The sequence below is a fragment of the Neopsephotus bourkii genome, unplaced genomic scaffold (genome assembly GCF_033783945.1).
Source record: "Neopsephotus bourkii isolate Nb327-2 ecotype Australia unplaced genomic scaffold, CSIRO-AGI_Nbou_v1 NB_398, whole genome shotgun sequence".
Classification (NCBI taxonomy): Eukaryota; Metazoa; Chordata; class Aves; order Psittaciformes; family Psittacidae; genus Neopsephotus; species Neopsephotus bourkii.
The window spans coordinates 1956627-1974858 of record NW_026900902.1 but is presented as its reverse complement, the minus strand read 5'-3'; the positions used below and the strand labels follow the sequence as shown (position 1 = coordinate 1974858).

Genomic DNA, 18232 nt, shown 5'->3' with positions numbered 1-18232 from the left:
GGTTACATGATCTGGCAGTAGGTATAATATGGTAAGTAAAATAATTTTTTATGTTTTTATATACTTGCATGTTCCTGTTAATTTATGAACGTAAAACTTGCACTTGTTCAGCATTAATAATTGCCTGAATTAAATGCCATTTTTCTTAAAAAATAAATATAGCATTAATTTAAAATATAGCTTATGGTGTTTATCAGCTAAAATCAGCTGCTCCACTTCTTGCAGTCTTTCTATTTCTGAAAGGACTATCGGTTCTGCAGGGGGATGAATAATGCAGGTTAGCTTGTTTCTGTGGGCATTTATTACAACCACACAGAACAGTTCCTGGAGAGCTTTTCCATCTCTTATTTAGCAGCAGTGAAAGTTGCAATTATTCTATTTACTTGGCTTGCCACTATGGCAAAGAATAATTCTTTGGACTGTGAGGAGGAAATGTTTGTTTTCTCTGGCTTCTCCTTGCATATGCTTCTCCAATTATAATTAAATATGAATATTTATCAACAAAATGCAGCATTTTTTGAGTTTAGTTAAATTGATTTTTTAAGAACCCAGATATAGGCATAAGCAACCCACTTAAAACTGTGTTTTGTATAATGTTGCTTATTACATAGGACTTACAGAGAGAGTAGCAAATCAATAAAATATTACCATGCACATCAGATGAACACTATGGCTGTAAATTCTTCATCAGGAAGAATCTGTAGGGAAAAAAGGGAAACAAAAAGCCAGATCAAAAGCGATGTGGAGAATTAATGTGGAGAAGATGAAAGGGAGGGAAATGAACAATCGGGTTGATGTAAGTGGAGGATTAAGTAAAGCAGAAGCAATAATTTTTTATGGGACAGATGAAAAGAAATTGAGAATAATTGTTACAGGAGGTGCAAGTAGTAGCAAGTTGAAAATGACACATATTCAGTGGCCGTATGAATACTAGGGCTTGCCCATGATTTGTGCTATCATTCATTTCCCATAAGTAGCTTCCTAATAGCTCTTGTAGTATCATGTGCTGTTCTATCAAGGGACCACACAAAAGCTCATTGGATTCTTTTGGAAGTTAAATTACCATGCTAGAATCATTCAACACTGTTTAGCTCCGGATAACAATTTTATTTAAAATACTTGAAGCCAGCCAAATCTTCCATTCACATCTGCTGACCCTTTGTACATGCAGCACTAGGTTAACTAGCTTGCTAAAGGGAGTGTTTACAGACAGGGCTCATTACTAGGTAGAGCTGATAATGTGCAGTGGAAGTTCTGCCACTGAATTCTGAAAGTTCCTAAAATACAGGATAAACTGAAATTATGATTAATGTGGTCTTTTGTCTTGTACCTTCCAGTCTTTGTGGTGTGTCCAGCTACTTTCTGGTATCATGTCAAAATTAAATCTTGTTTCTTAGTGAGAGAGAATGAATTTCACAATTCTTAAAAGAAATAAAGATCAGCTGACTGCTCCCCCATGTCATGTCACTGGAGGTAAACTCCAATTATTTCTAATTGCTAGATATCTTTGTAGCACCTAGTTGGAACATTTGGACTGGCATATTGCTTTAGGAGCAGGGATGCCTCTGGCAGAAGGTTTACTGTGAAAAACAGAGCAGAATTAGTTCAGAGGCATTGCATTCCTTGCACTGAGCTCTTCTCATGTCTCTTAAGAGAAGAAGGAATTTCTTTTACGGAGATTTTCCCGTTCTTTGGATTTTCTTCTCTATGGAGACTTTCCCGTTCTTTGATGGTGCTGGAGCACCTCTGTGTTCTAGTGTGGAGACCATTTAAAATGATTGGTCTAGTGGAATCTTTATGCAAGTGTATGTCCCTGTCTGCTATGTAGGATGTTTTCTGCTGTGAAAGTTAGACTAGTTAGGAAGTTAGTCCAGCCAGGTTTACTGGGCTCAGGAACTGGGTCCTTGTTTGAAAATGTAAGGGGCAAGTAGGAAAATGTTAGTATCTCCGGGACTGCCAGGGCTTTCAATATGGAAGCATTATGATCCAGATATAAACTTCCCACATTTTCCTACCTTTGTAATTTCACTGATGTTTTGTGGCTACATTGGAGAGCAGGTAGTGATGGATATTAGACTGAAAGATTCAGTCTTGTCCTTTCAGTTTTTAGTAAAAGAAAAATTAGGTTAAGAAATACTAATGAAAGGTCCCAAAATGTGTTCAGAGATAGCATCACAGAACAAGTCTGTGAAAGGTAAGCCTTTTGTGACAAAACCTCCAAAAAGAATTTGTTCCCCATGCTATTTAAACCAGTAAAGGCAATGAAAAAAGGGGTAATGGCTTCAAACTGACAGAGGGTAGATTTAGACTAGATATTAGGATGAAGTTCTTTAACGTGAAGGTGGTGAGACACTTGCTCAGAGAAGTTGTGGGTGCCCCATCCCTGTCAGGGTTCAAGGCCAGATTGGACAGGACTTTGAGAAGCCCGGTGCAGTGGAAGGTGTCCCTGCCCATGGCAGGGGGTTGGAACTGAATGATCTTTAAGGTCCTTTCAACCCAAACTATTCTATGATTGCATGAAACTGTCAGGATGCCCCTTTCATTGCTGCCTGAGCAGATGTCATGATTGTTTTGTATTTTCTGTGTATTTTCTTCTAATCTAATGTCTAACTGATACCTAATTAATATCTTCAGAATTTCAGTGTTGTAGTAAACATGCAGCCCAGTATCTGGCAATCGCATGTTTCATTTAGGGCACTGTAAAACTTATTCTATTCTTGTTGACAGCTGTTAAAAAGATGTATATTTTTTATTTGCCCAAAGTCAATATTTATGGGTGATTAAAATAAAGAGGTTGTTTAGCAGGTGCGAACTGCAATTTTGTAGTTATGGTGTCGTAATCACTTCATGAGGTTTCTCTGTTGAGGAAATCGTCTTTGTTTAATGCTAAAGGATGTAGGTAATCTGTCTCTAATGCCAAATTATTTCAGGGTGTGCTCTTCACTTTTTCCCCTACATTTACGTAGATCGGAAAACTGAATGTTCCAAACAACTCATGGAACGGTTTCCATATCAACTTTTATGTGCTAAAAATGTAATTAAGATTGTTCAACCCAAAACAGAAAAAATAACTCTAATTTATGTGGTGTTTTTGAAGGAAATGCTTATTTAACTGGTTCTATTAGCACGGTGAATTTAAGTTTGCCCTAATAAAAGTCTGTAGCAAGCCAGTGTCACCTATTTAAATGCAAGTAGCTGGAACCAAATACTGAATTTGAAGAGGTGTCTGTTCACAAACAGCACTTTTGTGCCTTTTGAGTGAATTTATGGTAATCAGTTTGTTAACATAAACAATGCAGTCCCATTAAGTGCTAAAGTAAATAGCATTAGATGTAAACATTTTTTCACATTGCTACATGATTTGTTCTGCTATGGAAATGCTTCAGAACTTCTTAGCATTTCCTCTTTTGTGTGTCTTATGACTTTAGTGGTATCTCATCTTCTCCCTGCTGTGTCAGCTTTGCATCCTTATCCCTTGCACACCAGCCTGTGTTCTTCGCTTTTCCATTTATCACTGGCACCTCTGGAGCAGCGATATTCTCACTTCCTTTTCTGGGCTTATTTTAAAAGCTAGAGGAGGAGTTTCTAAAGAAGGAATAGGCCTACTATTACTCCTGGTAATTCCTTACAGTTCTTTCTTCTGCCTGCAAGATAGCTGGTGTGTTTTCATAAAAATGAGTAATGTCTTAGTGCTGGTCAGATGTGCCCAGGTGATGATTCAAGTATGTGGTTGGGGAGCAGAGAATTGGTGGAAGGGATTTGGTAAGCATCTGCTGATGCTGTTAGTTCTGACCAGCTTCTGGAAAGTCATCAGTTAAAATAGTTGCTTTGATTTTGAAGTTGTTGAACTTGGAAGCTAAACAATGGGAATAGGTTTACAGGTATTTTTAATTGCAGGTGGTCTCTTCCGTGATGCTTCTTTTTATTTCAAAAACAAAAGTGGCTTTTTCATCTTTTGGCTGTTAGAAAGGAAAGGTCTCCTGCAACCATGATTATTTTATACTTGGGAAACTGTATAGCTAGTCTGTTACCATTTTATTTTTTTCCTTAATCCAGTGGATACAGCATACAGAAGTGTTCCCTTTGGCTAGTAGATTGAAGGGCATATATTGGATCAGTGATGATACAACAATAAATTTGGCTTTAAAAAGAATCAGGTTTGAGTCTATAATACACTTACTGTCCTGAAGCATCTGAGGCAGTTTGGGGAAGGTAGGCAACAGCAGATAATTTGCATGTAAAGCTTTCAGTTTAAGTGGTGAATAACCTTGGGCTAGGGTATTCGAAGGACTAGTGCTGACCTATATCCTGTTGTGACAGCTGAGAGCAGCAGGTTGGAACTGCTGGATGAAATCCATACCCAGTTGCCACTGTACGTTCTTCTTGTCACTACACAATGTCAAATCAAAGACACCTTTTTCTTTTTTAATTGTTTTTAAACCATTGCTTGTTTTAGATGTTTACTAATTTGAAGAGAGCTGTTTACTAATTTGTACTGCCATGGTAGTACAATGGGAAAAGTCATTGAAATCAGTGGCAGACTGTCCAGTGTGAGCATCCACCCGACATAACTACACCGAAGTAGAGTACAACTTCCAAGTACAATAAAGTGATGCTTTTCTTTCTCATTAGCCATCTTGGAGCCTGGTGATTTTGTTGGATCTCTGTGTCAAGTTGTAAATGGTGTGTGAAATAAAACACTTCTCAGTTGATGGATATGGTCCTAATGATTTCAAATGCCCTTCAAATTGCTGTGGTGTGCTTTGTTTAGACCAGACATGGAAGTCTACCTAATGCATAATTCTTATTTTAGAAAGGGGATAGAAAGGAGACCAGTAGGAACTAATTTACTAATTTTTCACTGTTTTTTTTTTTTTCTTCCCAATCTTGGGAATGTGTGTGCAGATGTTGGTCTGCCTGGGTTGGGTGTTTGTTTGTTGGCTTGGTTTTAACTTTTCTTTTAAAAGTAATCTTCCTAATTTATATTCCCTGGTAATATTTTTCTGGATTGGCATCTGGGTAGTGGTACTCGGAGTTCCTCGATAGCCATTATTAATTCCCACCCCTCTCTCCCAATTAAGAAAACGAAAATTACAGACTTCAAGAGTTCTGTATGATTTGTCAGCAGCACATTGGCAGTCAAGGCAGGAATTCATTAATTCTTGACTCTAAGCCTGAGATTCAGCTTCTGGTGATGCAGTTTCTCTAGTTTAAAAAAAAAAGCAAACCTGTTCTTAGCTTGTCTACCCTTACTAAATGAATATATGTATTAGGTGAATGCTTAAAAAACATATATTCCAAAATGTGGTTTTTGTCTAAAATGGAAGTTAAACCACAATGATGAGTTTTAGTCTGTTGTGTTTTGTAATAGCACTTTGGTATGATAATGGCATTCTGCTCTTTGAGTATTCATACTGTCAAGTGGGATATGTCTTGGGATCCCTGTGTGCCTCCGAAGTGGAAGAGTGGAAACAACACAGCTTGAAAGTCACTTAGGAATCATGCTTGCTTAGTGATTTTAGTATATAAGCATGAATCATGACTCAAAAGTTACTAAAACAGCAGTGTCTACCTTATCACTATTTTACCAATGTATTTTTAACTCCCAGCATAATGTCCTCTATGACTCAGCTTCTATCACTGGTCCCTAAGATAGACCCCTTTTCAAGATAGAAAATGAGAATATCCCCAAGACATCAACCCATCAGCTAAGGAAAACTGGAGTGCAACACAACTTTGAAAGTGCCCTGTTATACGCATGCTACTTGAACCACTGGCCCTATTTTCCAGCCATCCAGGAGCAGTAACTGTAGCCAGACTGGTGCGTATTTAGTGAGGCAGAGCCAGGGTGTTTGCCTAGGTAGAGCAACTGGAAGGGGAAAGCAAGGCATGTTCTTTCTTCTTCTCTTCTACTGGTCTTACAGCAAGATACCCATATTCCCCAAATCAGCTGTGCTTTTTGTGCCTGAAACTGTTTCTAGCAGATGTCCATGATTTTGAACAGCTGATTTATTTTCTTACTGTTTTTATCTTCTTTTTTTTTTTTTTTTTTACTTTAGAGGGCTTGGGTGGGTTACAAATATGAGATGTTGTCTTAGTAATGACTCCACAAATAAAACTGTGAAGTAGTGAAACAGCATTTGCCGCAGTGGAGTATTTTTGTTTCATAGAGGTTCTCTGCTCAGTTTTATGGAGAGCATCACTTCCCTAGTGAATGCTCAAAGAAAGCCCTTGCTGATTAGAGGTGATGAAGGCCATCACTTCTCTCTCTTGTTTTGTTTTGATTCTGTTGTTGAGCTGAGGAGCTGATGCCTGTTGTGTGCTCCTCTCCTCCGTCTCCAGGCTGGCATGCTCCCATTTCTAAATTGAGATATACCAAAGCAGCTAACGGTAATTTGCATCTATAAGTGCTACTTTAAAGGAGAGAGAGATAATCTGAATGTGTGCACATGTGTTTGCATTATTCTAGTGGTTATGGGCTATTTGCTCTTCTTGTGATTAAAGACTGCCCATTCTATGAATGTGCTTAATACTTTGAAAACATGAAAGAAATGATGGCACCCCACACAATGTCAAAATGTGTATTTGAAGTAAAAGCCTAGCAATTCAGATCTGGTCTTGTTCATAGCAGGTAAAAGGCCGCCTTGATGACACTTAGAGCAAACGAATTTCTCTCCTGCAGTCATGCACTGAATAAAATGCTTGATCTAGTTTGGTACAAAAGGACATGATCTATAAATAGTTAACAGGGCTTTCTTCAGGACAAGTGATCTATAGGCAGGAACTCTCTCTTGGGGTCTTTTAAAAAAGTAAGTGCTGATATGAACAAAAGGAAAGTTTGTTTGGGGTGGATTTTTTTTTTTTAAAGAGATCTTTTTAATGAGATTTACCTTCCTTTTGAAAGCATCTGGCCAAGCACTTCAAAAGTCCAAAAAGCTAACCTTACAGTCACTTTAAGAAAAGGAGAAAAAAGGTCAGTCCATTAGTCTGATGTGTGAATATATTGTCAATAACGACAAGCTGAATATCACAGAATGGTTTGTGTGGGAAGGGACCTTAAAGATCATCTAGTTCCATCTAGTTGCTCAAAGCTCCATCCAACCTGGCATTGCACACTTCCAGAGAAATGCAAGCTAAAACAACTGGTTACTTTGAATCAAAGAAATTGCTGTCATGTAGGCATCAGTGAATTCCATTTTTATGTGAAAGCCACTGTTTCAGGCTTAAAAGAACTTCTCTCTATGACATTTTTAAGAATTTGTCGATATGCAGCATTGTTGGCCACCAGGTCTCTCTGTCCTATTTGCTCTTTCATGCACTTTTTTGGCAGCAAATCTTGCAGGTGCCTCATAGACTGTGGTCCTCATGGGGAACCCTGACATCTTCTGGAAGGGCAAGATGGTGGAATACAAGGAGGAAGATTTCTGAAGGGTGTTTGGGACAACTGATTGATACTGGTACTGAATGGACAAACTGGTGTTGACACAGTCAGATCTACTGTTCACTGTCAAGGAAGATCCGATTGAAGACATGGTAATCAGTAACAGCCTTGGCTACAGCAACTGTGAAATAAATGGGTGGTGTTCAGGATCCTGAAGGGAGTGAAGAACAAGATTAGCAGGGTAGAGACTCCAAGCTTCAGACTAGTGGACTTCAGCTTGTTCTTTATTTATTGAGCAGGTAGGTAGAGTTCCATGGGAGACAACTATGAAAACCAGAAGAGCTCAGGAAAGCTGGAAGGTCTTTAAGGACAGCATCCTCTACATGCAATACTCAGTAAATAATACACCTCTATCAGGTAAACAGGTTAAGAACAGGTATAATGGCAGAACTCCACTGCAGAAAGGCAGCATATGAAAGGTAGAAGCAGTGACAGGATACAAAGGAGGAATTTAGAAAAATTGTCTGGGCATGGAGGGGTGGTGTTAGGAAACCCAAAACTTACCTTGACAGTTGCAAGGAATGTTATGAACAATGAGAGCTTTTACCACTGCATTAGTAATAAACCACTGAAGTGGGATTGCTGCATCAACAAAGGGATAACAAATGGTTTGGTAACAGCAGACACAGATAAGTCCCAGAGACCTGATGACCAGAGTCTTCAGAAAAAGGCCAAAAGCAAACCCCTTGGAACTATATCCTGGTCAGGCTGCAGTCCCTGGGAACTTCATAAAGTGAGTCCTCTTACAGCACATTTCTAGGCACATAAAGAAAGCGATAGGGAACAATAAGCATGAGTTTACTGAAGGCTGATCAACCTGGCAACCTTCTATGATAAATTGACGGGATTTGTGGACTAAGAGAGAGCAGTGAATGTCATTTACCTTGACTTTAGTGAGCCTTTTGGCACCATCTCACGCAGCCAGATGGATAAAAAGATAGTTGAGTGGTCAGGCTCAGCTGGTCATAGTTAATCCGTTGTACTCAGTTCACCAAGGGCCTGTATTGTGACCGGTCCTGTTCAGCAACCTTATCAGTGACCTGAAAGAGACAATGGGAGTGCACGGTAATAAAACATACAGAAGGTACAGAACTGGGGAAACTATTCAATACACTCAAGGGCAATGCTGCCACCCAGTGGGACCTAGACAGGTAAGATGAATGGGCTAATGAGAACTTTTTACAACCAAAGTCAGTGTCTGCCTTGTGGTCTCTAGATGTGGTCCGAGTTTTGAGTAGAGGGTCTAATCTCTTCCATCTATCAGCAGACTATGCTTTTGTTAGCAGAGCACAGGGCATTTTGCTGCCTTTGTTGCCAAGACACGCTACTGACTCATTCATGTCCAGCTGACATGTCTGCCCACATCTCAATCCTCCATAGAGCTGCTCCCCAGCCAGTCGGGTCCCAGGCTGTATAATTGTAACAAGTTTTTCCTTCCTATATGTTGGACTTAACGATTAGTCTTGAATTTCACAGAGTTTCCATTAGACCCTTCGTCTTGCCTATCCAGCCCCAGCCCCCCTTGAGGGCAGGCCTGCCCTAGAATGTGTTAACTGTTTGCCCCAGTTTTGTGCCATCTGTATATGTGACAAGAGTACACTTTGTCACCTCTTGCAGGGCATGACCGTGAAAAAATATCACTTTGTAGGTAATCAGACCCTGGCTCTTTGTCTACTCTATGTTCTTTGGTCTAGAGGCCAAAGAATGGGAGAAAAAACATATATAAGCAGGAGCTTAACTGATAAGAACTGCCCACATACGAAATCTTTATGGGTTCTTTGCATTTATGAACACTAACGTGTGAAGTACTATTTGGTTGATACTATTTCCTAATGGGACAGATACTGAGTCTGGTTTTATTCAAGTTAGTTGTCCTGGTTTCAGCTGGAATAGACTCATTTTTATTCCTAGTACCGGGTACAGTGCTGTGTTTTGGATTTAGTCTGAGGATAACGCTGGTGACACAGTCATGTTTTAGTTGTTGCCAAGTTATTCTTTCTGCGACCAAGGACTTTTCGGTCTCTCATGCTCAGCCAGTGAGGAGGAGCATGAGAAGCCGGGAGAGAGCAGAGAGAGGACACCTGACCCAAACTAGCAAAGGGATATTCCATACCACAGCATGCCATGCCCAGTGCTGGGGGGAGTTACCTGGAATGGGCCAATCACTGCTATAATTGCCAAGACAACTCAGCAAACTCCTTAGGGCCTCCAGGTGGCTGGTAATTTTCATGATAAGGAAGTGTGTTGTGGGTATTAGCTTTGAGAATATACAGAAAGATGCAAGATAGTCTTTGAGCTCTCCTGCTAACTAGGAGAGTTTTTTACATTGAGGACTAGCAAAATACTGTACAAAATGCCTGGGGTTTCACACATCAAGCTTCTAAAGAAAGCCTTAGACTCATCAGCCCCATAAAGACTTTACTCATGTTCCTAAGGATATATGGGATGGTGGCTTTGGCACAGGACAGTTTTCACTTGCCTTTTCCATTTCATGACTTCTCCATTAGCTGGATAGTAGATTAGATTAGAGCTTCAGGAATTTTGTGAAAAGGAACCAAAAGCTGCTTTGTCCAACTCAATTTGGCTTAGTCTGAAATCACTGCAGAGAAACAGTTACTTAAATACTGCTGCCTACAGCTGGGTGTTTTATTGCCACACTGTGCTCTGAGTCTTCTGCCCACTGTTTTCTACACAAGAAGGCAATACCTATCCTCTACCTGACTTACAAAAGTGAAGAGAATCTCCTTGCTATTTTGGCATGGGTGGTGGTGGTTAGCAGTAATAGAGGTGAAGAGGCTTCTGCCCAAGACAGTTACTTTTCCCAGAGAAGAGGACATGTTTATTTTGTGCAGGCTTGAGTAGAGTCCTCCAACGTGTATGCTACTTCACAGTTACAGCAGTGATGCGTGCTACTGTTGTTCTTTCCTTGCTTGGATGATTTTAAGGTTTCAGTTTGTAGAACTGTAGAACTTGCTGCCCACTGGATGTGTCTTAAGATATACAGTTAAGCTAATGCCAGTTGGAGGGATTGGATTCCATGACACTGAATATTCATAAATCTCCTGGGAACAGTAATGTCTGTTTTCCTGAAAGGTAACATCTCATGGGCAGCTGTCTTGATCAGGCAAAGGTTTCAGCGGGGGAGGTCTGCAGAGGATGACTTTTCATTTGGTTGATCTATCGACTAGGGAATGCCATCACTTCTCCTATAGCAAGATGTAGAATTTAGGGGTGTAAAGAGTAAGGGTAGGGATGTCATAACCAGGACTCTCTAGGACAGGAGTTAAACCAAAAGCATCAAGTTAAAACTCTGTTAAGAAGAAAAATTGAAACTATGGGATTAAATCAGCAGACAAATTAGATTCAAGGCTGGCATAAGGAACTTCAAGCGTAATGTTTTGAAGCATCAGGCAGGAAACAAATGCTTGAGCTGCCCTCCAGTCTCCTGGAAAACCACCTTCATTTCCAGGAGAAAAGAAGTGACATGTGCCAGATGTATGCGAGACTCTGCATTAGTAAATTAACAGGGCTATAACACGCAGGCTTGTGCTGCCTTCTTTAATTGCCTGACATGCATATAGAATGCCAAATTATGTTTCCTAGAGGAAACTGAATGCAGATTGTGCTTTTCAGCTCTTTGCACTATTGGTTAGCTGGTACCTATCATGCTGAACATCAGGAACTCAGTCCACAAGAGGTGAAGGGGCTGCTGCTTGTGTAGTTCAGGTGCATGCCAGCGAAAGTCTGCAGAGTTGTGACAGTGGAGTAAGCTGTTGACCTTTTTCTAGCACCATGTCTTGGACTTGTCATTCTTCCTTCTGAGACCTCATTTACAATAGCTTTAGAATTGGAAATAATTGTGAAGGAGGAGCGTGCCTGCTTTTATCTTTTATGCCCTTACACAGGGACAGACAATCCTATTAACAAAATTAAAAGCAAAATCCACCACCCCCATGCCACATTGTACTGTAGCAATAGTTCAAACAGCCATAGTTACTATAGAGTAATTCCCCCAAGCAGCACAATACAATATGCATATGCCCCTCAAAGGCTAAAGCAAAAAGCTCCTGGTTTTATTGCATTATTTGTTAGGTTCTATTATCATATCCATTGCTAGAGGAGGAGTGAAGGCAAATGCAAACTTCTGATAAGTTCTTCAAATATCTATTCCCCTGTCTCCACCAACTGACTCTCTAGGCTGTTGACTGCCAAGCTGCAGAAGGAAGATTTGCTCTGTTAGGTAAAACACTGGCTTGATTTCAACTCCCATTTGTTTTTTGGTTTTGGTTGGTTGTGTCATCCCACTTTCCCCTTGTTGGTAGTGAACGTAGCATGCTCTTATGCTAAGTATAAGGTAGATCTCTTATCTCAGTCCTTACTCATTTTCTCTGATGGCTTGACCTGGCTTTGTCATCCTACCTATTGGAGCAGAGATAGCCAACTTCCAGGTGATCCTCTTGGCTTCACATCATCTTCCCCCAGTTGCCCATAACATGGTGAGCCTCAGGTGAAAACAGCTAAGAGCCTGTAGCTCTGTTCTGTGAGAAGACTGCTGCAGTTTTCTGGGGTATGCAAATAACACTTCCCCTTCCCCAGCCTTTTATTCTTTCTTGGACAGTGAAAACATAGTAGAGGCAATATATTGGTCTGCTGGCTTTTCTACCACACATAAGCAGTCATGGTGGTCCTATAGTGCCAGGGCTTGTTTAGACCTACCATCTGACAGCTTGCGTTTCTTCTTTCAGGATGGCTTCCACCAGAAATTTTTTGATACGAATGTAATCTGGAATCAATGATGGCTAGACTTGCATTGATCCTTGTGAGAGATTTTAAACAGGTCATTTACTGCTGTGGCACACTTGGTTTTCTTCTCCTTTGTTTGTCTGTATAGTGACAAAAGAGCTAATGATTAAATTGAGTTTGTTTTGGAGGTATTGACTTGCATCTTGCCACTGGAACACCCTTCACTGGGACCATAGATGCCACCTCTAGATTTTCTAGGGGGCTGCGTGTAAATCCTGCAGTACAACAAGCACAGTGTGAAGTTGAAGGTTTTTTGGTGTCCAGAAGCCTGATATGCTTTCATACCATCTCACTTCCTTCCCTGGAGAAGCGTGGTAAATGATGTTTTCAGATGCAGGCTGCAGTGCAGTCTTTCTTTGGTTATAGCGATAGTGACAGACAGCTTTCTCAGTAATTGTCTTACCAGAGTTCAGTTGGTAATCAAAGAGGGCTGAGACAGAGCACCAGATCTGCTTGTCTCCATTTGGAAAGTCTTTTTTCAGTTGTTTCTGCAGTTCTCAATAAAGACAGTATTTGCTGATTCAGGTTTGCTGAGAGAGGGCTAGGTTCAGTGCCAAGTTCCAGCTGCTTTGCAGTGCTCTGGCAATGCAAACCAGCTGCAGGTCTGGTTTAACTCAAGCCAGGTTTGGGGTGGTTTGAATCACTGGAGCAGTGTAAAGTACCTAAAGCATGCCAGCTAATCTGGCCTGGTGGTGAACCGTTATAAACGACTTATTTGTCTTCATGTTCTTTACCTGTAACTTTATTTATAGTTAAAGCCTGTAGAAATTGAGTAGATTGTGTCACTAAGACAGATTTTTGTGTCCTAAAGTCTATAAAATTAGAGGTGGGTTTTTGTTTGTTTTGGTTTTTTTTAAGCCAGAGCTTTTTCTTCTTGACTGAAATAAAATTATCAAATTACACATTGCTCCTCTGCAATTTCTTTTAAGTTATACTAAAATAACAGTTGCCTGTTCTTATTATGAGGTGAAATAATGATTAGTCTGAGATCTGAAAGAGTAGGCTTTTAAAGTTTTATTTTGCAAAATGTGAGCTCAGTTTTAATTCTAAATGCAGTTATTTTCCTCTAGTTTACTGAGAATGTATGCAATATTTATGTCATTGTCAATATTGTCTGCAATTTACTAATTGAGTATATTTCAGAGATTTTGACAGAGAAAGGAAATCAGCCAACTATGTTTTTTCTTCTCTGTTTATTAAAATATATAACTGAAATCATATTTACTTCCCTTGGATAGCATGATGAGTGTTCAAAGCATGTCACAAATATTGATCATTAATAATATTAATCCATATATAGTAATTTTTATTTTTCGTAATCCAGCTCTTCATGTTGAATGTGTGATGTGTGTTTCTAAACTGTATTTTACAAAAGAAGAATGACAGAAATGTCATTACAGCCACTTCAATTACTTCTTCAGAACTGAGAATATTTGCTTTTCACCTAGAAATATTTTTGTGTAAAGAGCATGGAATGGTTTACATATATTAAAAAAACCCTTTCTGGAATTCACTCAGAAATTGTGTTCCTCTGATTAGCTGTATATTGGAAGAAAACATGGCAGAATTTGCAAAGTTTTCCTAGACTTTGAGGCAAAACACCAAAGAATTAATTACTGCCTCATATTAATTAAGATAACAATGCAAAACCCTTCATTAGAAGCATAGGAAAAGTTCTTCCTTGGTCCTTGGAGAGAATATTATATGCAAGCCCTGTTGTGTGGGTTGCAAGGTGTCACTGGAATTTATATGCATTACTTGTCTAATTGCAGTAAATGTAGCATGTCCAGATAGGTTTAAAAGTTGGATGGCTGTTTGTTACTTGCTGGAAATCACTTGAAACCTTGCTACTCGGAGGCAGCTGTTCACAGGTCTTTCACCTCTCCCCAGAGATAGCTGGAAGACTCTGTTGTTGGACCCTGTCTTTTATGGCAGAAGCAGTAAACATGACAGGTTGTTTGGGAGCCATCTGTTTTAAAATGGTTGCTGCTTTGTATGCAGTAATGAACTTGAGATCAGTTTTCTGTCTGTCTTCATAGTAACAGCCTTGTTTGGTGTCACAACAGGTGGAAGTTGATGGCATGAAACTAAATGTGACCAGCGAGTGGAACCTGGCTTCACCCTTATTGTCTGTCACCATTGATGGCACTCAGAGGACTATACAGGTAAACTCACTGATGCTTTATTTGTAGTGCTGAGATAACCAGCAGCTTTGGGGCATACAAATAATGCTGATATATGGGGTTTAAACTAGCTGCATCATAAAAAAGATGTGATGTTTTACCAATAATATAATCCTTCTACTTTGAATGCATCCAGAGCTGCAGTAGAGCTAACTTGTTTCAATTCTAGAGTTCTGAATATCCTTCTTTTAAAGAGAAGTTGCTTAATTTAGGCAGAAATTTATTCAAGTTTCTAGGATCTCTTTATTTAATGATTGTGAAAATACAGTTTCTTGATCACTTAAGAAATAAAGAATGGATCATTGTAAAAAAGTCAAGCCCAACAAACCAAACCCTGTGTGGGGCCGTACAATAAAATTATTCTTTTGCTCTTGTTTGCTTCACATAATTTTTCCACTTTTGGGCCTTTGCATTTTGGAAGTTGCAGGGCAGTGCACCTCCCATGTAAGGTGTTCTGTGTTTTGAGGGGGTTTTGGTGGTTTTTTTTTTGCACACTTTTGTGAAATATGATTAGTTCCATGATTTGAAAAGGAAAATTTAGAAAACACCCCAAGCTTGCGTGGCTCTAAAAAAAGAGGACTAAAAAAGATTAATGTAGTTGTATATTCTTTCTTTCTGACCACTAATGTGTTTGAAACCAATTCCAAAGAAAAGGGTGTGCCTTTAACTGCCTTGTAAATTTTCTGAAGATAATGGAGTCTGGATTTGTACATTTGTTGACACATAATTTATTTATGCATATTTATTGATCCTTGTAATAGTAAAAGGAGGAAAAAAGAGGAAAAACTGTTGAAGTTGTTGAAGTTATTTTTCTATCTATTTCCAATACATTTTCAGTGGTCAGATTTCTGATAATGTACAGTGAAACATGTGAATTTATTTTTCCATTTTCACTCCTGGTAAATTACCCAACTGGAAATATTATTCTAGTTTTGACTAAATTTGAAAGAGTGACACTTGAGGATAAAAATTACTCTCTTTCAAGGTTTGACTGAGGGTGAAATTCTCATTGCATGGCCAAGTAAATTCTCGACTGAAGTTTTGTAGATTTCTTAAAAGGTCAATGCCAGCTTTAGGGCTTGTGTACATCTAAAGTAATTTTCTGTTTTAAAGTGTATTTCTGTGTTATAATACTGGTCCGTTTTGTGATAGTTTATAAAGTGCATTCTTAATTTTGAATAGGAAACAATACCAACGTATGAATGTATACAGTCTGGCTAAAAGAAAAGCTTTATATTTAGACTGGATAACCATATTCAGAAGGCCTTGTTGAAAACTATACAATAACTATGTGGCTGAGTACAGATCACGGAGTATAACTAATAGTAGTAAGACCAGTTAACTGAAAGTGTAATATTTGATCTGGCACAGAAAATTAGTTTCAAAATTAATGATGGTGAGATCTGAACATTCTTTCTTCTAGGAGTTGAACAGCAGTAGAGTTACTTGCAACTCCCTATGACCAAACTGTATGAAATATAGCAGGGCTATCCAGAGCAATAAGCAATGAGCTGACTGCATGGTATCTATCAAACAGAATGTGGAATAAGCACATGTTGTTTCTCTCTCAGATTTTATCTATAAGTCTTTGCTTTTAGCAAAGAAATCCTGTAGCTTGAAAAGTTATTAATCTTTTAGTGTATATATGTAAATTGATGGGAACCTTAAACTTGACCTCTGATATCCGCTCACTGGAATCTAAATTGGTTTTTTGGTTATGTATTTCTGTAGACTTGCCCCACTGCAAGAACCAAATTAGACAAGTGTATTCCTGTAGGTCAATTTGTCTCCAAAAGCAATTGACCCCAGAGTCTTGAAGTATCTTCTTTCAGCAAAACTCAGCCCTAGAGCCATTTAAGCAACAAATATGGATGAATCAAATAATTCCAGCTGTGCTTTATTAATTTTTAGCCAATCTAATTTCTGTTTATAGTTGGTTTCATTCTTCTAAATTTGCTCAACCCAATACAGTCTTTGTGAACATTACATTTCTTTGAAGGTTTGATTTATGCACCTTCGGCTTGATCCTGCAGTCTGGCCCCAATCCAGCAAAGCATTTAAGCATAGAAGCAGGAAAGAAATCATTTTAAAATGTTTTGGTTTAAAATGTATTTATGTAAATTATAGTCTAGACATTCAAATTGTCGCCTATCTGTCACACATTTAAAAATAAGTAATTAAGCATGATCCTACATTTCCACTCCTCTGCTAAAGGTTCCATGTGTATTAGAGCAAAGCAGAGCACCAGTTCTGCCATAGACTCCCATGAGTTTGAAAAACAGGTTTTCTAGGACTTTAGAGTACGTGGCCTGGGAGTATATCTGACGCCTGAGGAGAGGTATCTGCCCTGGTCACAGTCTGTCTAGGGCATATCAGGGCACAACTAGGATGTGTGGCAGCCCCTCCCTCCTGCTTTTGTTTCCTTTGCGAGGAAGCCCATCTGTGTGCAGCAGATGGGCCCTGCAGAGTGCCTGGCCGGGTCCCCAGATGATGGAGGGACCAGAACCCTGAGGTATACTGCAGGACTGTTTGGCTGCGGTATAAGGACTCAGAAACCTTTGTGCTGCTTTGGATTACTGTGAAATCCATAGGGTGCTGTGCAAAGTGATTAACCGATGAAAACTCGGGATCATTTGAGCAAGAGATTTCTGAGATACAGTCTCCAGGGAGGAAGGTGTGAGCAGACCCCATAGCAATTCTTGACGCACACAGATTCCATCATGGTTTTTTGTTCTGGTTGCTTTTGGTAGTTCCCTGGCTGATCTGTTTCTTTTCCTCACTTATGAGTAGACTCTGCCTCTCTCATTTGGGGAGGCTGAATGTAACGCATTGTCAAGCATAGGATTTTGTTCCCCAAGCAGATGAAATTTGTGTGTGCAGAAATACTTTGCCAAAACGGTTTCCCCTACCTGTTTCCAAAGGTATTAGTGTCTCAGAATCTGACTTACGCCTAGCTACTGTGAATTTGGAAACTGTCTTTACTAAAAAATCAGAGAAGTGACTGGGCAGGTGTTCACAATATGTCTTCCTGAGGATTCAGATTTGAAAGGATTGGCTGTTACTTAGTTGAAAATACATATTTAAAATAAATTAATGTATAAAACACGATTCAAATATGATATAAACTTTAAGGCAATATTTAGAGTAAAAATAAGCAAATACATGAGGTGCTTACTGATTTCTATGAGGAGTTAGTGGAAAAGAGGAGATTGGTTGAGTTCTGGAAAAAAACCATGACTCCAGTGGAAACCTGAAGGGAGAACGGTGGATCAGGAGAGTCACAACAGTTGGAAAAAGGCCACAGGCATATTTTGGGACAATGAGGGCATTTTTGTTCCTCTACCTCTGCTCCTATGTACAAGTAAGCTGGATTTCTTTCAGCCCTGTGTCTACAGAAGTCGTTGGCTATCACAGCTTCTCTTTTCCTGTGCACATGAACTAGGGAGCAGGTAAAAGAAGGGAGTAATAAACTGCCTTTTCCTTAGAGCTGAACATCTTTCTTTCCTTCATGTGAACCAGCATCTAGAGCGACCTTAAGGTACATCAATGAATCCATGAAGTCCAGCAGATGGGCTTGAACCTAACTGCAAATCTGTCCTTACTACAGTCAGCTTGCAAGTAGGTACCTTCTACTGGGGCACTGTGCAGGAAAATCAGGTATCTGCAGAAAGAGCAGATTGCCCAAGAATAAAAACGCATATAAGAGATCCTCAAACTGTCTTTGATTTGATATTACTGATGTTTGGGCAAGTTATCAAAAACACCTCACTGACCAGTCAAATTCTAAGGCTTCTCTGTGGCAACT

The 18232-nt window shown here is 39.4% G+C and overlaps 1 protein-coding gene across 4 annotated transcripts in view; it reads left to right on the top strand.

Annotated features, from left to right (window-relative positions):
• Positions 1-18232, top strand: part of PCCA (propionyl-CoA carboxylase subunit alpha) — a 275758-nt gene that overhangs the window by 187430 nt on the left and 70096 nt on the right. For 3 of the 4 annotated variants that reach the window (XM_061349292.1, XM_061349290.1, XM_061349293.1), the window contains one exon: positions 14311-14409. The exons of the other annotated variant lie outside the window; for it this stretch is intronic. In XM_061349292.1, the coding sequence (XP_061205276.1) occupies positions 14311-14409 (99 nt within the window). The remainder of the gene's footprint in view (positions 1-14310; positions 14410-18232) is intronic. 4 annotated transcript variants of the gene reach the window in all.